The sequence below is a fragment of the Antechinus flavipes genome, chromosome 6 (genome assembly GCF_016432865.1).
Source record: "Antechinus flavipes isolate AdamAnt ecotype Samford, QLD, Australia chromosome 6, AdamAnt_v2, whole genome shotgun sequence".
Classification (NCBI taxonomy): domain Eukaryota; kingdom Metazoa; phylum Chordata; class Mammalia; order Dasyuromorphia; family Dasyuridae; genus Antechinus; species Antechinus flavipes.
The window spans coordinates 253,206,532-253,231,503 of NC_067403.1; the positions used below are offsets into that span (position 1 = coordinate 253,206,532).

Below are 24,972 nucleotides of genomic sequence, written 5' to 3' on the forward strand. Positions count from 1 at the left end.
TGGTGGGATTGGCTTTGGAAGGCTCCCTGGGGAGGGGGGCCTGAGTTCAAGAACAGATGCCTAGGGCTCTTTCAGTGCTGCCCTCCCAGGGGAGTCGGGGAGCAAATATCCTGAGGGAGGGCAGCCTCCTGGACCCAGAGAGACGTCCCGAGCACCCGCTGACCCAGGGCTAATGTCTCTCCGAGGGGGAAGCTGAGGGGAAGTGGGAGAGCGAGGGAGACCCTGGCCTGTGCTCCCTGTGGACACACTGTGTGTTTAAGAGGCCCCGGGCTGGCCCCCGCAGTCCCTCTGCCCCCTGGTTGCAGGCTCTGGTGAGGGGGAGACAGGGAGGCCGGAGCCCGAGAAAGAGCTAACAGCTGGAACCCCCTCCAGGGCTGGGCAGTGAGATGAGATGGGGATGCTCCCAAGGCGCTGTCCTGGCCAGAGCCCGGACAAGGGGGGACTTCTGTCCCCCAGGATGCCTCAGTTCCCTTCCTACCTATGAGCTGCTCTCCACTCTGGGAACTGGGCTGTGAGCAAGGCCTTGCCCGTTCTCTCTGCCCGGTCTGAGACCCCCCTGCCCGCTCTCTCTGCCAGGTCTGAGGGCCCCGGCTTGCTCCCTCTGCCCAGTCTCTGCCTGGTCTAAAGCCCCCCCCTCCCGCTCTCTCTGCCCGGTCTGAGGCCCCCACACCCACTCTGCCTGATCTAAAGCCCCCCCTTCCCGCTCTCTCTGCCCAGTCTGAGACCCCCCTCCCGCTCTCTCTGCTTGGTCTGAGACCCCTCCGCCCGTTCTCTCTGCCCGGTCTGAGGCCCCCCCGCCCACTCTGCCCGGTCTGAGGGCCCCCTGCCTGCTCCCTTTGCCCAGTCTCTGCCCGGTCTGAGGCCCCCCTGCCCGCTCTCTCTGCCCGGTCTGAGGGTCCAAGTCCCCACTTAGCGTGGATGGGAAGCTGCGAACCTGGCAGAGGCTGAGCAAGGGCCCCTCGCCGCAGAGCGGTGAGCTGCGCCCGTCATGGCCCCCCCTCCCTCCAGTCCTCCCACTGTTCCAGGAGGGCTTTGCTGGGTACATCATGACCTTTCTGGGTTCACATTTTTCCCCTGAGCCGCTGATAAAAAGGAGAACCCTCCTTTCTCCTCCCCTCCCCCCGCAGGAGCCGGGCGGCCCGCCACCTGGGCACCACACCTGCCCCTCCCTCGCCTCCCCCAGATCCCGCCTCCTCCTGGCCAGGGGCAGAGCGGAAGGGGCTCGGAAGGCTGGACGCCGCCCTCCGGCTTCTGGCAGAAATGGGGAGCGGGGGCGCGGCTGACGGGAAGGCCCAGCGCAGTTCTGGCTTGGGGCGGGGAGGGGAGCGGGACGTCCTGTCAGGGAGGGTCGGCCCGCCCGGTGGCCTCCCGTCTGTCCACAGTCCTAGGAGGCCCAAAGGACTCTGGGCCCTGTGTAGGATCCATAGGAGTGAACTGGAGAAGCCCCCCGCCCCTGCACCCCCAGAGCTCCTCCTTCCAAATGCCCCCCAAGGCTCTCCCAGAGACCATGTTCCCTCCTGCCAAGCAGAGGCCAAGCCAAGTCAATGTGCATTTATTAAGCACTTACTGTGTACCCGGCAGTGTGCTAACCCCGGAGACACTCAGAAAGGCTTTGCCCTCAGGGAGCTTCCATTCTAGATGACACAGTGTAAACGTCTCCCCTGACCGCCGTGGAGGAGGCCCTGGCAGGGGGAGGCCTGGGAAGCCCCCCATGCACCAGAAGGGGGCAGAGGCAGCCTCCGACCCGTCTCCCCCGTGGGCCCCACTGGGCAGGCGGGGAGTGAGGGGTCATGGGCTGGAGGCCGGCCCGGAGCTCTGTGGGCAGCGGTTCTGGGTCCCCTGCTTGCTCTTGGTGTGAATTTGGGCTTCTTCCTGAGCCCGCTTCCTCCAGGAGGAAAGGGGTGCCCGGGGGCGCTCCCAGTCTCGGGGGCTCCGAGAGCTCGGAGCTGCCCGGGGGGCGCCGGGTGCCCACGAGGCCCACACCGGACTCTTTCTCCACAGCGCCCTGCCCGACTCGCCTCCGGACTCGGGCTCCGAAGCCTATTCCCCCCAGCAGGTGAATGGTAAGTCCAGCGGGCACCTCCTCCCCCTCCGGCTTTTGGGAAAGTGGTTGGAGCTGCGTTATCGGGGTGTGGGGAGAGGCGGGGGAGGGAGGCAGCCTCCTGCCGAACGTGGGGAGATTATCACTGGGCAAATAGTCCCTGGCTTTTGCCTATTGTTCGGGCGGTAGGTGGGGGTGGGGGGCACGGGCGGGCAGCGGCATCCAGCTCTGGCCCCAGAGGCCGCCTCTGCCTCCCCGAGATGCAGCCCGGCCTTCCTGGGCCGCCATGCACTCGCCCTTCGGCGGTAAGTGGGGGCCCGGCCCCCCGGGGGGACAGGGCTGGGGGCGCCCATCCCGGAGGGCCCGGGGGCCGGAGCCGGGCACCGGGGGCTTGGCCGGAGCCGGTGGTCCACATCCTTTCCCCCTTTTTGGAGCTGGGAACCGCACCCTGAGAGGGAGGACGGGTGGCCTGGGTCTGAGAGGGGGGGTCTTGTGCCCTGACCCGCAGCCCGGGGAGCGCAGCTGGGAGAGCGTCTGATGGGGGGTCTCGCACCCTGGCAGCGCCCTGCCCCACAGCCCCGGGAGCGCAGCCTGGGGAGCGCAGCTGGGAGAGGGTCTGATAGGGGGTCTCGCCCCCTGACCCGCAGCCCTGGGAGCGCAGCTGGGAGAGGGGTCAAGAGTTGTGTTTATCTTACCAGAAACATGCCTGGAATTCCTCGGGGGGGAACAAAGGGAGCTAGCCCCCCTCCCCAGCACGGCCCCTCCACCCCAGGGGGAAGGGGAGGGGGGAGGGGAAACAGCCTCCACAGCCGGGCCCGCTGGCAGGGGAGGGGGGGATCCCGGGCTGGCCGAGGACCGCGGCCCCCCAACCATCCCCTCTCCCCACCCTCCAGTCCCGGGCGGAGAACGCCCAGCCTGCCGCCAGCTTCGAAAGTGCCCCCCGTGTCTCCCTGCCCTTCGCCCCTGCTCAGGGGCCTGCCGATCCCCCAGCCTTCCTTGGCTCGGGCCGAGGGCCCAGAGCAGGCTCCCCTGCGGGGGGGGGCGGTCCCTCCCGAGGCCTCCTTCCCTCCTGGTCACCTCGATGGGGGGACGCAGCCCTTCCTCCTGCTGCCGCAGCTTCTGCTGGGCAGGAATGGGGAGCTGGGGCGGGGCTCTGACTCCCCCCCCCCGTGCTGAGAAATGGCTTTCTTGGGGTGCCCCTGAGGCTCACACTGTGCCCACGTCCCTCCCCTCCCAGCTCTGAGCAGCCCCCATGCCTGGCACCCGGGCCAAAAATGCAGGGGCTGGGGATCAGGAAAACCGAGGAAGGATCCCGGTGGTGGCAGGGCAAGGAATGGCCCCCGGCTCCTCTTCTCTAACCCTAAATTCACTCTCTCCTCTCCTGAAGACCCTCACCTCCTGCGAACAATGACCCCCGAGAACATGTGCCACGTCAGCATCCCCTCCCGCCTGGAGCACCCCCCTCCTCCACCTCCCCCCACCCACCTGGCCGGCCCTCCCCCCCCGCCCCCCCACCTCCCGGGCCCTCCCCTGCCTCCCCCGCCCCACTACCCCGTCCTGCAGCGAGATCTGTACATGAAGGCCGAGCCTCTCATGCCCCCCTATGCCATGGGGCAGGCCGTGGCCCCCGGAGACCTGCACCATGCCCAGCAATCCCAGATGCTTCACCAGCTGCTGCAGCAGCATGGGGCCGAGTAAGTACCCTCCCCACTCCCTGGGGGGAAGAGCAAGGGGGGCATGATGAGGAGGGGGGCCTCCCCCTGGGGATGGCCTTTGGGGGGAGCGGAGCCGGTCGGGCCTCAGGAGGTAAAGGGGAGAGAGCCGTCATTTAGGGGCTCCGAGCTTCAAGGCCCGAGAGACCCTCCTGTCCGACCTCAGTCTGCAGAGCCGGAAACTGAGGCAGCCTGGGATAGACCGTTGTGCTCCCAAAGGGGAGGGGGTCATCCGGGGGCTCCCGGGCCAGAGCCGGAAGGCGCCTCTAATCCCACCGACGGTGCAGTCAGGCCCCTTCCCAGGGTATTCGTAGATAAGTAATGCTGGGATTTCTCAAGGCCCAAAATCAAGCGCAGTTTCCCAGGGGGCCCTTCTCTTTGTTACCGGCAACGATGCGGTGAGATCGTGTATGCTGCGGGACGGGATTTTAAAAGTGACCCCTCGTGCTGGTTATTCTGTATCATCTTATCCCAATTATGTACACCGAAGGATACAATATATCTTAAAACTTTTAAAAAGTAACAATTCTGTTTGTTATTATGTATAATTATATCACTATTATATATACCGCATCATACTATATATATTTATATCTCTTCAAACATTTCTTAAAAAGTAACCGACTAGGTTTGTTATTATGTATAATGACAGAATGATCATATATACTGTATGATACAATATGTGTATCTTAGAATATTCTTAAAGTAACCAATTTTGCTTGTTATTATATAGAATTATAGAATTATTATATATAATATCATATAAATATATATCTTATATTATATATATATATCTTTTTAAATATATGTTATATATTAAAAGATATATATCTTAAAATATTTTAATATACATAATGTGTTTTAATATACACAATATAATAACTATACATAACAAGCATATTGTGTATGAGTATATAATTACGTATACCATATTATATTATATATGTATTATCTCATACTATATAGCTTAAATATTTTTAAAAGTAATCAATTGTGCTTATGATGCATAATCCTGTAATTATTATATAGAGCATATGATACAATATAAATATAGATCTTAAAATAATGTAATATATACAATATAATAAATATGCATAACAAGCATATTGGGTATGAGAATATAATTATATATACCATATTATATTATATATGTATTATCTCATACTATATAGCTTAAATATTTTAAAAGTAATCAATTGTGCTTGTTATGCATAATTCTGTAATTATTATATAGAGCATATGATACAATATAAATATAGATCTTAAAATATTGTAATATATACAATATAATAAATATACATAACAGGCATATTGGGTATGAGAATATAATTATATATACCATATTATATCATATATGTATTATCTCATACTACATAGCTTAAATATTTTTAAAAGTAATCAATTGTTCTTATTATGCATAATTCTGTAATTATTATATAGAGCATATGATACAATATAAATATAGATCTTAAAATATTGTAATATATACAATATAATAAATCTACATAACAAGCATATTGGGTATGAGAATATAATTATATATACCATATTATATTATATATGTATTATCTCATACTATATAGCTTAAATATTTTAAAAGTAATCAATTGTGCTTGTTATGCATAATCCTGTAATTATTATATAGAGCATATGATACAATATAAATATAGATCTTAAAATATTGTAATATATACAATATAATAAATATACATAACAAGCATATTGGGTATGAGAATATAATTATGTATACCATATTATATCATATATGTATTATCTCATACTACATAGCTTAAATATTTTTAAAAGTAATCAATTGTTCTTATTATGCATAATTCTGTAATTATTATATAGAGCATATGATACAATATAAATATAGATCTTAAAATATTGTAATATATACAATATAATAAATCTACATAACAAGCATATTGGGTATGAGAATATAATTATATATACCATATTATATTATATATGTATTATCTCATACTATATAGCTTAAATATTTTTAAAAGTAATCAATTGTGCTTGTTATGCATAATCCTGTAATTATTATATAGAGCATATGATACAATATAAATATAGATCTTAAAATATTGTAATATATACAATATAATAAATATACATAACAAGCATATTGGGTATGAGAATATAATTATGTATACCATATTATATTATATAATATATGTATTATCTCATACTATATAGCTTAAATATTTTTTAAAGTAATCAGTTGTGCTTATGATGCATAATTCTGTAATTATTATATAGAGCATATGATACAATATAAATATAGATCTTAAAATATTGTAATATATACAATATAATAAATATACATAACAGGCATATTGGGTATGAGAATATAATTATATATACCATATTATATCATATATGTATTATCTCATACTATATAGCTTAAATATTTTTAAAAGTAATCAATTGTGCTTATGATGCATAATTCTGTAATTATTATATAGGCATATGATACAATATAACTATAAATCTTAAAATATTGTAATATATACAATATAATAAATAAACACAATAAGTATATTGTGTATGCTTATATAATTCTGCATACTATATTATATGACATATATTATGCCATGTTATATATATCTTAAAGTATTTTTTAAAGTAACCAATTATGTTTATTATGCATAATTCTATAATTAATATATATACTGTATGACAGGATATAAATAGTTTGAAAAGTAACCAGTTCTGCTTGTTTAAGATATAAATATAGATCTTAAATGTTTGAATAAATATAATAGGTTTAATATACACAATAACAAGCATATAAGGCATAATTATACAATTATTATGAATACCATATTGTATGATATAGATATTATATCTATCTTAAAATGTTTTCTAAAAAGTAACCAATTGTACTTATTATATATAATTATATATAATATAATGTGATATTATTATATATCTTAAAGTATTTTTTAAAAGTTCATGCCTCCCCCCCCCAGATGGAGACTCCCCAGTCTAATCTGAGCACATTTTACAGAGAAGGGCACTGAGTCGGGCACGAGTCACGGGGCTGCAGTCAGTGAGTCAGTCAGCCGTATAGACGGGGAGAGGAGTGTCACTTGTAGGGCCCCGCTCTGGCCACCTCCGGGTGCTCCCTCCCCGAGCAGGGACCGAGGCGGCCTCCCGGCCGGGCTCCCAGCCATCCTGCTCTTCCTGGAATCCGCCTCTCGTCCGACGGCCCGCGAGCACCCACTCTGGGCGCGGCACAGAACCCGCTGAGGGAGAGAAGCTTGGAGGCAGGACCCCCCCGCCCCTTAGGGGAGCTTACAGCCAAATGCCCGTGACTGTTAGAGAGTCCCACGTTAGGAGCTTTAACCTCCCTGGCCGGACGTTCATCAGGCGATGTCGCGGAATTGTCCTGGTCATAGGCAAAAGTGTGGAGGTGGGAGATCAGGGGGGCAGAGCAGCTCCGGCAGGCTGCAGCCATACCTGAGGCCGTGCTAGGGAGTCGGGCGTGTGAACGGGGAGGCCGTGGCTCAAGTGCCCGCCCCAGCAGCTCCGGGTCCGACTTCCCGCCAGGCTCCCCGCACACCCCTCCAAGAAGAGGAAGCACTCCGAATCACCCCCCAACACCCTCAACGCCCAGATGCTCAACGGGATGATAAAACAGGAGCCAGGTACGGTGGCCTCCCTGCCCCTCCATCCCGCCAGAGCCCCCACGCCGCCCTGGCATCAGCAAGGTCCCCTCTCGCCAGGACCGGGAGCCCTCCCCCTCAGCATCGCCAGAGTCCAGACGCCGCCCTGGCATCCGCAGGGGGCCCCCTCACCAGGTACGGCGCCCGCCGGGGGCACACGGACTTGGGCGGGCAGAGGGATCGGAGGGTGCAGAGGGCGGGCATCACCAGGTTGGCACATGGGCAGGGCATGCCCAGCGGGCAAGAGGGAAGGGGGCGCCCCGGTCCTGGGACAAGGCCCGAGCCCGAACACGCCCTCCTTCCCCAGGCCTCATGCAGGACAACGAGAGCCTGAACGGCTCCTACCTGGACCCCAATTACCAGTCTATCAAGTGGCAGCCGCACCAGCAGAACAAGTGGGCAGCGCTCTATGACGCCAACTACAAGGAGCTGTGAGTGCCTGGGGGACTGGACTTGAGGGGTCTTGGGCACGGGGGCTCTGCAGCTGGAAGGGCCAGAGAAGGAATCCAGGGCAAGGAGGACCATGGGGGGCCATGGGGCTGGGGTGTGGGGCGGCGGGGGCCTGGGACTGGGGAGCTCCCTTCCTCCCTGAGGCCTGGGGGGCCTCTGCTTTCCCCCAGATAAGGGTGAGGAGAAGGCCAGCAGGGAGGGGGGAGGAGGAGGAGGAAGAAAAGAAGGAGGAGGAGGGGAAGGAGGAGGAGAGCAGCTCTGGGGGCCAGGCTCTGGAAGTTTGGGGCAGACATGTTTGGCCCACTCCCCTCCTCCCTGCATTCCAGAAAAGTGTCAGAAGTTGGCTGGAGAGGATGGGGAGGGTCTGCCAGGAGCCCATGATCTCCTACAGCGCCCCCTACCCCCTGCCACAGTGGGCGCAGGAGCTCCAGGTCCTGGGGCTTGGCCAACTGCTCCTTCTCCCCCTTCCGCTTCCTCCTCTTCCTCCTCCTTCTCTTCCCCTCCTCTCCTTCCCCTTCTTTTTCCTCCCTGTCTTCCCCTTCTTCCTTCTTTTCTTCCTTCTCCTTTCTCCTTCCCCTCCTTTTCCTCCTTCTCCTCCTGGTCCTTTGCTCATTTTCCTTTCCTTTCCTCTTCCTCCTTTTCCCCTTCTTCTTTCCTCTCCTTCTCTTCTTCTCTTTCTCTTCCCCTCCTCCTCCTTCCTTTTCTTCTCTCCCTTCCCTCTTCATTGTTCCTCTTCCTCCTCCCCCTCCTCCCTCCCTTCCAGGTAGAACAGGGTCCCAGGCAGAGCTCTTCCCCAGCCTGGGGAGAGGGTGGCACAGAGAGCAGCTGTGCTGGGGGATACTGTAGGACCCCTAGTGGACAGACGGGGGAGTGCTGGGCCCTGAGGCGGGGCCCTGGTCTTTCTGTACTTCCGGTCATGCTGCCCCTGGAGGGAGAGAGGCAGGCAGGCAGATCCATCTTCGGGTGACAGAGGGGAAACTGAGTCCCATGCTGGCAGCCTTTAAAGCAGGGAGTTTAGGGGTCAGTGGTCCGGGAGGGGGGAGGGCACACAGCTAGGAAGAGGAAGGGTCTCCTAGGCCCCCACCGCACTCAGCAGCTTCCACCTGGTCCAGAGTGCCAGCGCTGAGATTCCCCCGGGCTCTCAAGCTCTCTGCTGGGGGGGTGGGGGACAGGGGCTGAGCAGACCCCTGGGCCGCTGCCGGGCCCCTCTGGAGCATCCAGGTTAGGGACTCTCTGCAGGGCTGAAGAAGTGCTCCCCCCCTTTCCCTGAAGAAGTGCCCCCCCATAGGCTGTCCGGGGGCGGGGCTGGGCAGAGGGGCCCATGGGCCGGTCACCGCCGCATAGTTTTGGGCTGTCTCCAAGGCAACGGGCTGTCAGCCAGAGCTGAGGCTCCCCAGATGCCGGGCTCTCCCCCAAGGCCCGGGCCCCGCATGCCGGGAAGGGGCCGTGCTGGGGCTCCAGGTGGTTCTGATTTGCCCGGGGAGCTGGGGGGGGCCTCATGCCCCCCCCGGGCTTTTCTGCCCCCCTTCTCCTCCCCCCCCCCCCGGCCTTCCCGACACCTTATCCAGGGCCTACCGCTCAAAGTCTCCTTCCGAGCAGCGGTCACTGCCTGAGCCCCCAGCGGCGTGGCGGGACCTTCCCGGCCACAGCAGGCTGCCCCGACTGCCTACAAGAGACAGTGTCCCTGCAAGGTGCAAGGGCCTCTGGACGGGAGCCCCGCGGGCCTGGCCTTGACCCGCTCCGGGCCTCGGCATCTCGGTCTTTCAGATGGGCCCTGCAGCATCGCTCTGGGACCCTTGGGAGTCTGTAAAGCCAGAAGGCTAGGAGTGCCGCCTGTGCGGGGCAGAGGGGGCGCCCTGTCCCCGCGTTGCCCTCGTGCCTGCCTCTGTGAGCCCGCTGGGAGTTTTCTGGGCAGAAATGCTGCAGTGGCGGCCACTTCCTTCCCCAGCTTTCCCTACAGAAAGGGAAACTGAGACAGGCTGGGTGAAGGGACCGTCCAAAGTCACACACCTAGGGAGGGTCTGAGGTGGGGTTTGAACTCAGGGAGAGGAGTCCTCCTGACTCTAGCATGTGTGCACCATAGCACCCCCTAGCTTCCCAGGACAGGACTGAGTCAGAATTCCAATTCCAGGCCCTGCACTCTACACCATGGCGCCCTCTAGCTGCCCACGGCAGGACTGAGGCAGGATCCCCACCCCAAGCCCAGCACTCGATGTACCATGGTGCCCCCTAGCTGCTCACGGCAGGACTGAGGCAGGATCCTGACTCCAGGCCCAGCACTTGGTGCACCATGCTGCCCCCTAGTTGCTCACGGCAGGACTGAGGCAGGATCCCTACCCCAAGCCCAGCACTCTGTGTACCATGGCGCCCTCTAGCTGCTCACGGCAGGACTGAGGCAGGATCCCCACTCCAAGCCCAGCACTCGGTGTACCATGCTGCCCCCTAGCTGCTCACGGCAGGACTGAGGCAGGATCCCCACCCCAAGCCCAGCACTCAGTGTACCATGCTGCCCCCTAGCTGCTCACGGCAGGACTGAGGCAGGATCCCCACCCCAAGCCCAGCACTCGGTGTACCATGCTGCCCCCTAGCTGCTCACGGCAGGACTGAGGCAGGATCCCTACCCCAAGCCCAGCACTCGGTGTACCATGCTGCCCCCTAGCTGCTCACGGCAGGACTGAGGCAGGATCCCCACTCCAAGCCCAGCACTCGGTGTACCATGCTGCCCCCTAGCTGTTCATGGCAGGACTGAGGCAAGATTCTGACTCCAAGCCCAGCACTCGGTGTACCATGGTGCCCCCTAGCTGCTCACGGCAGGACTGAGGCAGGATTCTGACTCCAGGCCCAGCACTCTGCACCGTGGCGCCCCCTAGCTGTAGAACTCAGCTAGCAGAACTCAGGTCGCCCGAGGGCGACCGCGGTGCCTCCAAGAGTCCGCGTGAGCCCCTGGCGGGCTGGGAGGATCCCACCCTGAGCACAGCCCCCATCTTTGCCCCCCCCCCAGACCCATGCTCACTTACCGGGTGGACGCCGACAAGGGCTTCAATTTCTCCGTGGGCGACGACGCCTTCGTGTGCCAGAAGAAGAACCACTTCCAGGTGACGGTGTACATCGGCATGCTCGGGGAGCCCAAGTACGTCAAGACCCCCGAGGGTCTGAAGCCCCTGGACTGCTTCTACCTGAAGCTGCATGGAGTCAAGGCAGGTTTGGGGCCGGGTTGGCAGGTCAGCTGGGCCGTTAGTCACCATCCAGGTCTGGCTCTGACGTTGTCTCTTACTGCCTGGGTCTCGTCCCTTCTGGGACTCAGTTTCCCCAGCTGTAAAATAAAGGAGTTGGACTAAGAATAACAGCTAGCATGGAAATTGCGCTTTACATTTGCGAGGCGCTTTACAAATACGATCTCATTTGATCCTCACTTGGGAGGTAGGTGCTGTTATCAGCCCCAATTTCTAGAAGAGGAAACTGAGGCAGGCAAAATGAAGTGACTTGCCCAGGGTCACACGGCTAGTAAGTATCTGAGGCCAGATTTGAACTCATGTTCTCTAGATGCCGCAGCGGGATCTCTATCCACTGCGGTCACCTAGCTGCCCACTGGAAATACTGCCAATAAAAAAATAAATAAATAATGAAGATCGAGTAAAAGTAATGAATAAAATGTTAATAAATTTAATATACAAAAATGACCCCAGTTCATAAACAAATTCTAAAACAAGTAATAAAGATGAAGTGTATATAATGAGTGAAATTTTAGCAAATTTAGTCAATTCAATTCATAAAAATTACCAAAGCTCATCAATCAGTTCTAAAAAAATAAGTAATAAAGATTAAATATATATAATGAATGAAATTTTAGTAAATTTAATATAATAAAATTACCAAAGCTCATAGAGGACAAAAACAAATAATAAAGATTATACGTAATAAATTTAAAACATAAAAATACCAAATAAATAGAATTCTAAAAGCAAATAATAGGTTAAGTGTATGTAATATGTAAAATTTTAATAAATTGAATATATAAAAATTACCAAAGCTCATAGAGAAATAGAATTCCAGAGCACACTCTTTTTATCCCATTTCTCCAAAAGCAGATCCCGTTTGTGTTTGTGCTTGATTGTGAGTAGAATTTGTGATGAATTTTTTTTCCTTTGTAGAGAGGTATGAGTCAAGATTGAGGTCTACATAAGGAAGAGGTTAGAAAGGGATTAGACAGGATGGGATGGTGGGAGATGTTCTGGGCTTGGACTCTATAGAGATCTGGAGACCATCTTTGACATTTATTACTTGAAAAAGATATTTTATCTCAGTTTCCTCATCTGTTGAGGAATGATCCTTTGGCTTAGTGGACAGGACACACAGCTTGAGTCAGAAAGACGTGATTTTGAGTTACAGTGTGACTCTGGGCAAGTCACTTAACCTATCAGCCTCAGTTTCCCTATTTGTTTACTGAAGGCTAATCCTTGCACCAACTTTGAGGAGTTATGCACGTTATAAGGTAATCTACGTCAAGTGCTTTGCATGTATGAAAGAACCATCATGAACTTACAGGGTTATTTTAAAGAAAGCAAATGTCAAATTATAAAGGGATATTGAAGTGTGGACACAAGTAATTCAGCAGTCCCCCTCCTCCAGGAAGTCCTCCTTAAACTTTGCAGTCTCCTTCTCTCCTCCCACAGCTAGAGGCCTTGAATCAATCCATCAACATCGAACAGTCCCAGTCTGACCGAAGCAAGCGGCCCTTCAACCCTGTCACGTGAGTGCCAGCCCCCAAGGAAATGAGAGATGGGGGATGGGGGTGGAGGCAGACCCTCCCGGCTGGAAAGGTCCTCAACAACCCCCCACTAATCCAATCCTTCTGCATAGACCTTCCCTCTGTCACATCCCACCAAGGCATCATCCAAGCTCCCCTTCCGCTCCTGCTTGCTCTGGAGGCTGCCCGGCAGCTGAAATTTACCTCTCTGTAGTTTCTGTCCCCCGGGGCCAAACAAAACAAGTATAATCCTTTTCTCCACTGGTAACCCTTTGGACCCTTAAAGAGTCACTCCCTGGGCTTCTTAATGAATTTTGTGGGATCTCTCCTATTTTTTACTATCATTTCCACTTGGTTTCTATTAGTGCTGTATAGAAATGCTGATTGTTTGTGAATTTCTTTTGTATCCTGATATTTTACTGAAGCTCCTGTTGTAGGTAGTTGTATCTTTGCTGATTCTCTGGAGTTTTCTAGGTAAACCATTGTATCTGAAAATGGATACTTTTGTCTCATCTTTGCTGACACTGCCTTTCTTTCTTTTGTTTTTTTTTTCTTATCTTACTGTTATTGACACTAAGTGCAAAACTAACTAGTAAGAATGGGGATAAGAGGCTCTCGCCTAATCTTGCCCCTTCCCAATGTTTCCCTGTAACCCTCAGCCCCTCTATCACCTGAGTTAGAATTCATTTTCTGGGTACATGGAGTCAGTGACCGTACAGGAGCCAGTTCATCACTGGGACCGAGAACAAAGTTTACTATCCGTTGTTGTCTGGTGTCACGAGGGGAGCCGGGGAGGGGAAGCCCCCGGGCACAGTCCCCAGTCCCTGTCCTTGGCCAGGGCTGCCTCTCTGAGCGGCCCTGTCTCCTGCAGGGTCACACTGCCTCCAGAGCAAGTCACCAAGGTTACAGTGGGGCGCCTGCACTTCAGTGAGACCACAGCCAACAACATGCGCAAGAAAGGCAAACCCAATCCGGATCAGAGGTGGGCCTGGCCGGCCAAGCCATGGGGGGGACTGGTGGGGGGACAGGAAGGGGGTGGAATGAAGGGTGCTGATCCCCTTGATGTGCACTGCAGGTACTTCATGCTGGTGGTGGCGCTGCAGGCTCACGCGCAGAACCAGACATATACGCTGGCTGCCCAGATTTCAGAGCGCATTATTGTCAGGGTAAGAGAACCGGATCACGTGGAGTGGGGGAGCAGCCCGTCTTTCCCCACCGATAAATAGATCCCTCCCTTTGGGTTGTATGTGGAACCCCCGAGTCAATGTAGAAACTGTCAGAGCAGGGAGGGACCTTAACAGATAGAATGTCAGGGCTGAGATGGAGTGAGAACGTGGAATGTCAAAGTGGGGAAGGACTTCAGAACACGGAATATTAGAGCTGAGAGGGACCTTAAAACACAGAATGTCAGAGCTGGGAAGGACCTTAGATCCTGAAACATTAGAGATGGAAGGGACCTTAGAACACAGAATATCAGACCTGGAGGGGAATCTTAGAATATGGACCATCAGAGGAGGGAAGGAACTTAGAACATGAAATATTAGAGTGGGTGAGATTTTGGAATAGAGAATGTCAGAGCTGGAAAGGACTTTAGAACACAAAATATCAGAGCTGGAAGAGACCTTAGAACATGGAATATCAGAGCAGGGAAGGACCTTAGAACATGAAATATTAGAGTGGGTGGGATTTTAGAATAGAGAATGTCAGAGCTGGAAAGGATTTTAGAATGGACTTCAAAGCTGGCAGGAACCTTGGATCATCTGGTCTAAAAGATTCCTCATTTTGCAAAGCTGAAATCTGGGGTCCAGAGAAGTTTCTTCCCTAATTCTCTGGAGACAAAATTTGAATTCTTTAAGAGGAAACTTAAAAAATGAAGGCAAATTTTAAAAAAACCCCATCTCACAGATAGATGAGGTTCTAGAGGCCATGCTTTTTATCCCATTTCTCCAAAGCCTGGCCCCATCGTCTGCTCTGGCCCAGGGCCTAGAGCCCGCTCTTTGTGCAGCCCAGGCTCCGTGGGTGGTCTGCCCCAGAAAGCCTTTAGACACGGGCATGAGCTAGGTGGGGGCTGGCGTTCCTGCAGGCCCTGGAAGGCTCCTCAGATCCTGAAGGCCCTGCTGTTTGCAGGGCCGGCCCCTTTCTTATCTCCACTGGAGCCACGCCGGCCGTGCCGTGCCGGCACTCCGCGGGCTCTGGCCTCTGGTCCCCCGGATGAGGAAGTCCCTAGGGAGGGATTCCCTCCTCTGCAGCCGGCAGCCATCCCACCACAGCCTGCAAGTCATCCCTGAATCCTCTCCCTCTGAAGCCGCTCTGGTTCTCTCCTCCCTAAGAATCCTCCCCTCCCTTGCCTCGAGTCTGTGTTTCTCTGGCTTGGGGACTTCGCTAAGTCAGCAGGCAGGTGGTCAGCAGCATTTATTAGACACTTACTGTGTGCCAAATGCTAGGCTTGGAGCTGGAGCTACAGAGAAAGGCAGAAGAAGAAGGGGAGGAAGGAGAGACTGTGGGAGGGGGGGAGGGACTCAGGAGGCCCACTTGTCTCTGGCCCCCACCCAGGCCTCCAACCCCGGTCAGTTTGAGAGCGACAGCGACGTCCTGTGGCAGCGGGCTCAGCTGCCGGACACGGTCTTCCACCACGGCCGCGTGGGCATCAACACGGACCGGCCGGATGAGGCTCTGGTCGTCCACGGCAATGTGAAGGTGATGGGCTCCCTCATGCACCCGTCAGACATCCGGGCCAAGGAGCACGTGCAGGAGGTGAGCCCCGGGCTGGGTGGGAAGAGGCCGTCTGGGTCCCTCGGGGCCGCCAGATCCCTGCTCAGTCCCTCGGGGAGTGCTGGGGGGATGTACTGGGTCTCAGCCTCCTGGGGGTGCTGGGGGGGCATCCTGGGTCTCAGCCCCCGCCCCCCTCCAGGTGGACACCACCGAGCAACTGAAGAGGATCTCGCGGATGCGGCTCGTGCACTACAGCTACAAGCCCGAGTTCGCGGCCAGCGTGGGCATCGAGGCCTCCCCTGAGACCGGTAGGGAGCCGGCCTGGCATGTGTTGGTGCCCGGGGCTGGGGGGGCACTGAGATAGAGGAAGGAGCTGAGTGCGAGTCCTGTGCCTCTGTGGACCAATGTGACCTTAGGCGAGTCATGGCAATCTGTAGAAGCCTCGGTTTTTCTCTCGGTAAAATGGGAGTGGGCGAGGCGGTCTCTGAGCCCACCTCCAGCTCAGCATTTCGGCTCCTGTGCCTCGGGCTCCCCTCACATTTCCTGCAGGTCGCCCCCTGCCCTCGTCACAGGAGGGTGCCTTGGGGGGTTCTGGCGAGGAGCCAGCCCACAGTGGGCTCCCTGGTCTCCCCCCCAACCTTCCCCCCGGCATTCTCCCTTGGGCAGGGCTCATCGCCCAGGAGGTGAAGGAGATCCTCCCCGAGGCCGTGAAGGACACCGGCGACGTGGTCTTTGCCAACGGGAAGACCATTGAGAACTTCCTGGTCGTGAACAAGGTCAGCAGATGCCCGGCCTAGAAGGAGGGAGGGAGGAGGGAGGAATGGAGGGAGGGGGGAGAGAGGGAAGGAGGGACCTCTCCCCAGTGTGGGCAGCCCGGGAGACCCTGGGCCCAGCGGCGTCCTGGGGAGGGCTGATCTGGGCTCACTGGACCAAGGAGCGTGCCCCGAGGGCCCGGTGCCCAGAATTACAGACTCCGAGGGGCCCTAAAGCAGAGAATGGCAAAGTTGGGAGGGGTTCTAGAACATGGAACCTCAGAGCCGGGAGGAGCCTCAGAACGGAGAATGTTGGAGCTGGAACGGAATTTAGAATGTGGAATGTCAGAGCCAAGAGCAGTCCTAGACTACAGAAAGTCAGCTAGAAGGAACATCAGAGCCGCAAGGAACCTTAGAACTTTTGGTGTCAGGCCCAGAGGAGGCCCCAGAACCCGGGCCGTGGCACAGGGTATTGCCGGCCATTGGCAGAGCGGGGCTCAGGCCCGCCGGGCTCCCTGCCGCGCGCTCGGCCCCTGGGAGGGGGCGTTTGGGGCATGAGCTGCTGCTTCCCTGGTGGGCAAGTCTGGGTGTGACTTTGGCAGGAGCGCATCTTCATGGAGAACGTGGGGGCCGTGAAGGAGCTGTGCAAGCTGACGGACAACCTGGAGACGCGCATCGACGAGCTGGAGCGCTGGAGCCACAAACTGGCCAAGCTGCGGCGGCTGGACAGCATGAAGTCCACAGGCAGCTCCGGGGCCTTCAGGTGGGCCTGCGTGGGGCAGCCGGGACTGGGAATGGGGCAGCCAGGACCGAGGGAGGGGCAGCCGGGCCTGGGAATGGGGCAGCTGGGCCAGGACTGGGCGCAGGGCAGGCAGGACCGAGGGAGGGGCAGCCGGGCCTGGGAATGGGGCAATCAGGACCAAGGGAGGGGCAGCTGGGCCTGGGAATGGGGCAGCTGGGCTAGGACTGGGCGCAGGGCAGCCAGGACCAAGGGAGGGGCAGCCGGGACTGGGAATGGGGCAGCCAGGACCGAGGGAGGGGCAGCCGGGCCTGGGAATGGGGCAGCTGGGCTAGGACTGGGCGCAGGGCAGCCAGGACCAAGGGAGGGGCAGCCGGGACTGGGAATGGGGCAATCAGGACCGAGGGAGGGGCAGCCGGGACTGGGAATGGGGCAGCCAGGACCGAGGGAGGGGCAGCCGGGCCTGGGAATGGGGCAGCCGGGCCAGGGGCTCTCTCTGACCTTCCCTCTCCCCACAGCCAAGCGGACAGCCAGTTCAGTCGAGCCGGGAGCGTCCCCCACAAGAAGCGTCCCCCGAAGGTGGCCAGCAAGGTGAAGGGCCTGGAAAGGAGGGATGGGGCCCCCCCGCCCCCTTGAGCATGGCCGTCCCGCCCTTCCCCTAGCCCGCCGTCCCCCAGTAACCTCCTATGAGATCCTTAGCTCCCCGTGTCCTGTTCTAGGCCCCCTCCGTGGTCCCCGACCAGGCCTGCATCAGCCAGCGCTTCCTGCAAGGGACCATCATCGCCCTGGTAGTCGTCATGGCCTTCAGGTGACGGCCCCCTCCCAGCCTGCGGAACGTTCCCGGATGTGACCAGCCCCTGGCCCCGCGGCGTGGGAACCCCCCAGTCTGGGGGCTGGCCCTGTCTTCCTGCCCAGGGTTTCTGTCGCTGGGGTTCTGAGGGAGGCTCCGGTCCCGGGGGGCTGCCCGTCTCCCCCCAGTCACAGCCTTCACTGGCCCGAGAGCTCCCGGGGGGCCAGAGAGAGGGAGGAGGGCTTGGGCACAAAGGGAGCATCCTTGGGAGGCCCCAGCAGCTGAGGCTCCCCGTCCCTCTGTGCTCCCCAGTGTGGTGTCCATGTCTACACTGTACGTGCTGAGCCTTCGGAACGAGGAAGACCTAGTGGACATGGACGGGTATGTCCCCGGGGGGTCGGATTCTCTGGGGCCCACGAGCTGGGACAGGGACCAGAGGGAGGACAGTCTGGGGGAGGGCAGGGGAAGGGCGGCCCAGAACGATCTCCTCGGGAAGGGGGGGCGGGTCCCACATCAGTTTGCCGGGGGTGAGGGTGGCTCAGAAAGGGCCCCTGTAGCTTGGAGGCTCCAGGGGCCACAGCCAGCATTTCCTTGGCAGATGCATCACCGATGAGAGGGGGAAACTGAGGCCCGGGGGAGGGGGCAGAAAAGCTCCCGGAGCCCGGCTCGTTCTGCCTCTGGCCTCCCTGCCTCGTCGGGCCGGGCCGCGGGGCCCGTGGGTGGCAGGGGTCGGTGCTGATGGGTGTTTCCTTTCTCCTCCTTGGCCTGTGTCCCCCCACTCCCTCCTTAGCTCTTTTGCTGTGTCTACTTCCTGTCTTCTGGCCCTCCTCCGGCCCCGGGATCCCGGGGGGAGTGTGGCCCTGTGTCCATGGTACGTGACTGCCCTGCCTTCGGGGTATCCCCAGCCCCGGCGGGGCACCCCTCGTCCCGCTCCTCCCGGCCGCCTTCCCACCCCCCTCTTTCCTCTCCGGCCCAGCTAGAGCAGAGCTAGGATTCAGCCAAGTCTGAGTTGAATTCAGCGCCTCGAAGGCCCCCTCCAGCCGCGGCTGGCCCCCTGCTCCTGGACCCCCTCTCTTTCCTGACCTTCCTTGACTTGATGCCGGTCCCTTTGCTCCCTCTCTCTGGTGGGCCCATCAAGCTCAGTCCCGTGTTCCCTCGGCAGGTCGAGTCAGAGCTACGGGACCACCCAGCTCCGCCAGTCCCCGGCCTCCAGCGGCCCGCCCGACCCCCGGCCCTCCTCCCAGCCCGGTGCGTCCCCCCCCACGGGAAAGGGAGAAGGGAAGCCGGGAGTCCAAGGCCTGGCCGGCCTCTCGGGGGGCCCAGGGCGTCTGCCTGGAAAAATGGGGGTCAAAATCATCCCGCCTCCTAGCGTTGTTGGAGGGCTCCAGTGAGATAGTGTTTGTAGAGTGCTGAGCTCAGCGCCCAGCACATAGTAGGGGCTTGATAAACGTGGAATGAAATGAGAGCAACTGTAAAGTGTTTAGAACAGTGCCTGAGACATAGTAGGAGCTTTATAAATGTTGATGGAATGAAATGAGATAATCTTTGTACAGCCCTTAGCACAGCGCCCAGCGCGCAGTAGGCGCTGTATACATGGCAGCTGTTGTTCTGTCACTCTGGGGCCCTGGGCTGACTCGGCTTGTCTCTCCTGCCTCATCCCACAGTCACCACCCGCCTCCCAGACTCCACCGGGCCTGTCCTGGTCCCTCACGTGGACCTGTGCCCCAGCCCTCCCTGTCCTGTGGTTTGCTGCTCCCCGCCCACCCCGAGCCCCTCCTCCGCCCAGAGCCCCGCCCCCAGCCCCACTGCCAACCGCTCAGGTAGGGACGGGGAAGGGGAGAGAGGGGGCAGGGCTGGCAGGGCGGGCACAGGAGGAGCCGGGATCCCCCGTCCCTCCTCAGTGCCCTCCACCCGCTGGCCCCTCCCCACAGGCCCAAGCCAGACCTCGCTGCTGCCGGTCACCAGCATCAGAGCCAAGTCTTGGGGCCTTTCGGCCAATGGGATCGCCCACGCCAAGCCCCCCAAGAGCCTGGAGCCCCCCGCCAGCCCCTCCGCCCCCTTCACTGGCATGCAGGGCAAAGCCAAGAATAGCCCCAATCTGTCTATCCCTGCTCGTGCCCGCCGAGGGGCGCCCCTGCTCAGCCCTGCCACGCCCCGGCCCACCCAACCTGACAGCCTGCTGGGTAAGCCCGCACCTGCTGGCCAAGCCCCTCCCCGCTGAATAAGCCTCTCCCCACTGGCCAAGCCCCTCCCTGCTGGCCAAGCCCCTCCCCGCTGGCCCCTCCCTCCTGGACAAGCCCCTCCCTGCTGAGTAAGCCCCTCCCCACTGGCCAAGCCCGCATCTGCTGGCCAAGCCCGCATCTGCTGGCCAAGCCCCTCCCCACTGAGTAAGCCCCTCCCTGCTGTCCACGCTCCTCCCCACTGGCCAAGCTCCTCCCTGCTGGCTAAGCCCCTCCCCGCTGAGTAAGCCCGCACCTGCTGGCTAAGCCCCTAGTAAGCCCCTCCCCACTGGCCAAGCCCCTCCCTGCTGGCCAAATCCCCGCCCACTGTTCCAAACCCCCGTACCTGCTGGCCAAGCCCCTCCCCGCTGGCCAAGCTCCTCCCTGCTGGCTAAGCCCCTCCCCACTGAGTAAGTCCCTCCCCACTGGACAAGCCCATGCCCGCTGGACAGCCTGTGCCCGTTTGACCGCCTGCTTGGCTCTCCCTAGTCCCTCCGAAGTGTGATGGGTGGGATGTTGGTCGGCCTCGGGTCCCCGGGGCCCTTGGCTGCCCCTCCCCTTGGGCCCACCTGGGGCTTCCTGCACTCTCCCTGCAGGTGCTCGGCCCACCCTGAGCTCCATCCAGGTCCTGGAGAACGCCATGCCCATCACGGCCCAGTACTGTGCCCCAGGTGATGCCTGCAGGTAAGCAGGGGGAAGGGGGAGATGGGGGAGGGGCAGACCCCAGTGAGGAGGGGGCAGGCGAGGAAAGAGCAGACCCCAGGGGGGAGGGGCGCCCCAGACGAGGCCAGGAGGGGGTGGGCGGGCCCCAGGCTGACATCTGTTCTCCCTCCAGGCCAGGGAACTTCACCTACCGCATCCCCATCAGCAGCAACACCCCCCTCCACCTCAGCCTGACCCTGCAGATGAAGTATGTTCTGGGGGTCCCGGGGGGAAGGGGGAGGGGCCCAGGACCGAGGGGAGGGGCCAGCATTCTCCTGCTCCCGCTGTCTTTCCCAGCTCTAGCTCCCCAGTCTCGGTGGCGTTCTGCAGCCTGAGCTCTCAGGAGAACCCGTGTGAGAAGGGCAGCACCCCCCACAGCCTCCCCGTCCACAGCGATACCCAGGTGCGGGCCGGGCCGGGAGGGGGGGAGGGGGCCTGGGAAGTCAGGCGGGGAGCCCGACCCTCCGCGGATACGGACCCAGAAATCCTTCATCCGGTCCCTCTGCAAGCGCTGCTGAAGCACCTACTGTGCGCCTGGCGGGACGTTAGGGAGACCAAGGCAGAGGGGAGCCGCCCCTGCCCCCAGAAGCTTCAGTTCTGGAGGGGGCGGCTGGGGCTGCTTCGGGCAGAGAGGAGCGATTGGCTGGACGCGAATGAGTGAGTGAGTGATGAGTGAGTGAAAGAGCACATACTCTGTGAGAAGCCTGGGCTAAGCCCTGGGGAGAGGAGCTCGAGGAGCTCAGGCCCGAAGGGCGTTTGTTGGCTCTGACTCTTAGCCGGGGTTCTCTTGGCAGATACTGGGGTGGTTCGCCATTTACTTCTCCAGCTCATTCTGCAGTTGGGGAAACTGAGGCAGCCTGGGTTGAGGGACTCGCCAGGGTCACCTAGCTAGGAACTATGGGAGGTGAGATTTGAACTCAGGAAGACTCATCTTCCGGACTCCAGTGCGGCTGTGTGCACTGTGGCGCCCCCTAGCGGTCGCTGGGCTGCTCCCTTAGTCTTGACCTGCCTCAGTTTGCTCAGTTGTAGAGGGGTCGGGATGGGGGGCTCCCTCTCACTCTCCCTGCCCCCTCCTTCCAGGGCACCTCCCACCAGTGGCCCGTGGCCATCTTGTCCTTCCGAGAGTTCACCTACCACTTCCGAGTGGCCCTGCTGGTGAGTGTCAGCCTGGGAATCCTCCTCTGGCCCCTCCCTGCCTCCCCCCTTACCAAACACACGCTGGGGGGGGGGGGGTATCCCAATCCAAAAAGAGCCTTCCCAGGTCAGGTAGACAGCAGGTGCCTAATTTGTGCCCTGAGCTGAGGGATGTCGGACAAGGGCCCACAGCTGGAGGCCCCCAGGGGCCCTCTCGGGGCCAGGCGGGGGGATGGGCAGGGCTCAGGAAGGTGAGCTCAGCCCCGCCCCCGCCCTTCCCCCCAGGGTCAGGCCAACTGCAGCTCGGAGGCGCCCCCCCAGGGGGTCACGGACTACTTCTTCCACTTCTACCGCCTGTGTGACTGAGCTGGGCCCCGGCCCCGAGGGGCCCCTCCGGCGCCTCTTCTCCCACACTGGATGTGATCATGTTACACTGGAGGGGGGGGTGACCCTGCACCCCGCCCCCGCCCCTTGGGGCCGCCCTCTGCCCGGCCCCTCTGACACTGGAGCGCTCAGGGCACACACTGGAGTGACGGCTGCGCCAGCCTGGAGAAACTGGAAGTCCACACACTGGAGTTACCGTCCCTGCCCCGCCCCGCCTGCCCTGCCACGCTCCCGAACGGGGGACCTGGCCTGGGCCCAGGGCTGCCCCCCGGCCCCCGTGCCAGTTCGGCTGCGGCGTTCTGGGCCCCCCACCCTGCCCCGCATGACGTGCCCGGCCCTCTGGCGCCCCCAGTCCCCGGCCCTGGCAGCCTGAGGCTCTCCTGGGCTGCTGGGATAGCTCCCGAGCTCAGAAGGGGCCTCCCTGCCTGAGGGCCTCTGGGGTCCTGCCCGCCAGCTGTGAGGGCCCCTGGACTTGAAGCCGGCCGCCCGGCCCTTCCTGCTGGAGTGCAGCGAGCTTCTGGCCGGGGGGGGCGGGGAGAGCGGGCCGGGGCACGCTCACTGGATAGGAGCTGATGACTAAAATGCACTGGGACCAGGGCAGACTTGGGCAGAAAGCAGGAGGGCCCCGTGGCCACGTGCCCGCCAGCGACGGGTCCCAGGCTCTGCCCGCCGGGGGCCTTCCACTGCCAAAGCGGGCCTCGGGCTCTGCCCCCGCCCTGGCCGTCAGAAGGCCGGATGCGGGGGCTCGTGGCTGCTATGATGCTCTCGGTGAGAACGGGGCGGGGGGGGGGGGACAGAGCCCCCCTCTCTCCCCCACCGGGCGGGGGCCTGGCCCAGGCCCCTCGTCCGCGCCTCACACTTGGCTCACTGGAGGCCCTCGCTGTTGCTCACGAGGCCTTTGCACTTAGGGATCTCAAAGCCTTACCCAGAGAAAGGGGAAGCTTGGGGGCCTGGCCTCCAGCAAGGAGCCGGACCAGCCTCTCCTGGCAGACCAGGGGATGGACTCTAGGAAACCGCCTCCCCTTCTCTCTGCCCGGACCTGGGGCCGGCCCTGCTTGGTGCCTTAAAGCCATTCCCCTAGTGCCAGAACTTCCCATCCCGCACCGCGAGGGGTCTCTCCCCCAGAGAGCCGGCTGCTTCGCCTCGGTCAGCCACCGGGGGCGGGGGTGGGGGTGACCAAGGGCTGGGGCACAGAGGACGTCCCAGGGGCCGAGAATTTTGGACCAAAGTTGCCTTATTCCCCAGGGGGAGAGCCCTCCATTCCGGTGCCGGGAGGCCCAGCCCCCTTGGCGGCCGTAGGCGTCAGGCCTCCCGGTGGCCGCCTTGTTTCTTTAGCTACTCCCCCACCCCCTCCTGCTGTAAATAGGAACCCCCTCCCCGCACTAACTGTCCGCTTGCTCTCACCGCCCCCAGGCCTCCGGCCGTGCCCGCTTAGCCGCCTGCCCCGTGTTAACCGCCCCGTGCCCCGCGCCCTCCTCGCCCGGCTCCAGTTCGTATTTATATCGTGCTAAGTGTGCCGGGAGCGCCCTCTCACGGGCCTGTCGGCTTCCCCTGGACCGTCCTTTTCCCGGAGGCAAATATACATATATAAATAAATCTATAAATACTGCTTTGTACCGGAGCCTGCGCCTCAGCTCTCCTTGCGGCCTCCGCAGGCTGCCTCCTCGCCGCCCTGCCCGAGGGAACCCTCAGCCGGCCCAGCCGGGCCCGGCGGCTCCCCCGGACGTTTATAAAACACCTGATCCCCAGCCAGGGGTCCAGAGATGGCGAGGGAGGGCAATGTCCTGGGGGGGGGGGGTTGGGAGGATGGGACCGGGCAGCGGGCAGCCCACTATCGGCTGGTCTCCGGAGCTGGACCTCACACTGCCCCCCACTATCAGTGCCCGCTGGGTAGAAGGGGCCGTGCAGCCAGCCAGTGAGGGGCGGTGGGCCCCAAGCCACCCGGGAGGAGCCCGCCTTCTCCGTGTAGCCTCGGACTCCTGCTGCCAGGCCGTTCAGCGCAGCCATGGAGGCACGAGGCTCGCCTGAGGAGCCGGTCTGGAGGCGGGGAGCTAACACAAGGAGAGTGGGCACCCCCGCCCCCATTCCTCAGTGTCCCCGTGCACCACCATGTGGTCCGGCTATGGTAGGACCATTCCTTGTATAGGGGCGACCCTGGGCCAGCCAGGGCTTGAGGCGAGGTGCCCGCTCACCTAGTTTAGATTGTCCCCCAAGCTCTGTGTCCTCGGGCAGACCCCCCCAATGCTCCTCGGGAAGTCCCCCCCTCTCGTTGGCCCCGAAGAATTTTTAACCCCAGGTCTGGAATTAGTTTTGCTGACTCTCCCCCAGCACTTGACTTTCTGTGACGCCCCCCCCCAGTTTGTTGGGGGCCTTCGATGTCATGCTTCTGAGAAGGGGTCCCTGCTTCCCCAGACTTCCTGCCCAAGGAGTCCTGGCCTTGCAAACAACAATAATTATCGCAACATAACTAACATTTGCATAGCACTAAGCACAGTAGTTCTCCTTTGAACCTTAGAAGCACTGGGAACGCAGCGCTATCACAACTCCCATATTCAGTTGGGGAAACTGAGGCATATGCTTTACAGTCACCCCACACGGCACTGTCTCCTTGGAGGGAGCAGCGCCCGCTGAGTCTGGGCACCCCCCACTCTGCCCCTCAGAGTGGAATCCCCAGGACTGCTGCCGCCCAACATCCGGGTCCCAAGCAGGGCAAACGCTGCCCACCATCATCCTGCAGGAGCCCTTCCGCAGTCTGGCCTGACGTGGCACGGGGGCACCTCTCTTGTGCCACGTTCTGGAGTCAGGGGCTCCCAGGGGCTTCATGAGCATCGGAGGAGGAAACTGAGGAGATTTAGGCCAGTCAGGGAGGCCAAAGGTCTGCAGCTTCACACCCCCCAACCCAAGCAGCAGAGA

At 58.0% G+C, this 24,972-nt stretch overlaps 1 protein-coding gene across 7 annotated transcripts in view; it reads left to right on the forward strand.

Annotated features, from left to right (window-relative positions):
• MYRF (myelin regulatory factor) overlaps window positions 1-23,680 on the forward strand; it is a 46,887-nt gene extending 23,207 nt beyond the window's left edge. For 2 of the 7 annotated variants that reach the window (XM_051967147.1, XM_051967153.1), the window contains 24 exons: window positions 2,002-2,063; window positions 3,429-3,735; window positions 7,315-7,565; window positions 7,738-7,861; window positions 10,882-11,081; window positions 12,558-12,630; window positions 13,499-13,609; window positions 13,703-13,793; window positions 15,181-15,381; window positions 15,539-15,647; window positions 16,006-16,115; window positions 16,694-16,854; window positions 17,349-17,421; window positions 17,550-17,638; window positions 17,933-18,001; window positions 18,411-18,491; window positions 18,783-18,868; window positions 19,285-19,440; window positions 19,522-19,803; window positions 20,436-20,523; window positions 20,675-20,749; window positions 20,839-20,944; window positions 21,622-21,696; window positions 21,961-23,680. In XM_051967147.1, coding sequence (XP_051823107.1) covers window positions 2,002-2,063; window positions 3,429-3,735; window positions 7,315-7,565; window positions 7,738-7,861; window positions 10,882-11,081; window positions 12,558-12,630; window positions 13,499-13,609; window positions 13,703-13,793; window positions 15,181-15,381; window positions 15,539-15,647; window positions 16,006-16,115; window positions 16,694-16,854; window positions 17,349-17,421; window positions 17,550-17,638; window positions 17,933-18,001; window positions 18,411-18,491; window positions 18,783-18,868; window positions 19,285-19,440; window positions 19,522-19,803; window positions 20,436-20,523; window positions 20,675-20,749; window positions 20,839-20,944; window positions 21,622-21,696; window positions 21,961-22,041 — 3,061 coding nt within the window. In that variant the 3' untranslated portion in view covers window positions 22,042-23,680. Of the gene's footprint in view, window positions 1-2,001; window positions 2,064-2,229; window positions 2,347-3,428; window positions 3,736-7,314; window positions 7,566-7,737; window positions 7,862-10,881; window positions 11,082-12,557; window positions 12,631-13,498; window positions 13,610-13,702; window positions 13,794-15,180; window positions 15,382-15,538; window positions 15,648-16,005; window positions 16,116-16,693; window positions 16,855-17,348; window positions 17,422-17,549; window positions 17,639-17,932; window positions 18,002-18,410; window positions 18,492-18,782; window positions 18,869-19,284; window positions 19,441-19,521; window positions 19,804-20,435; window positions 20,524-20,674; window positions 20,750-20,838; window positions 20,945-21,621; window positions 21,697-21,960 lie in introns of those variants that run through there. The other 5 variants (XM_051967149.1, XM_051967148.1, XM_051967154.1 and 2 more) reach the window with 5 other exon arrangements.
• Window positions 23,681-24,972: the final 1,292 nt, after the last annotated feature.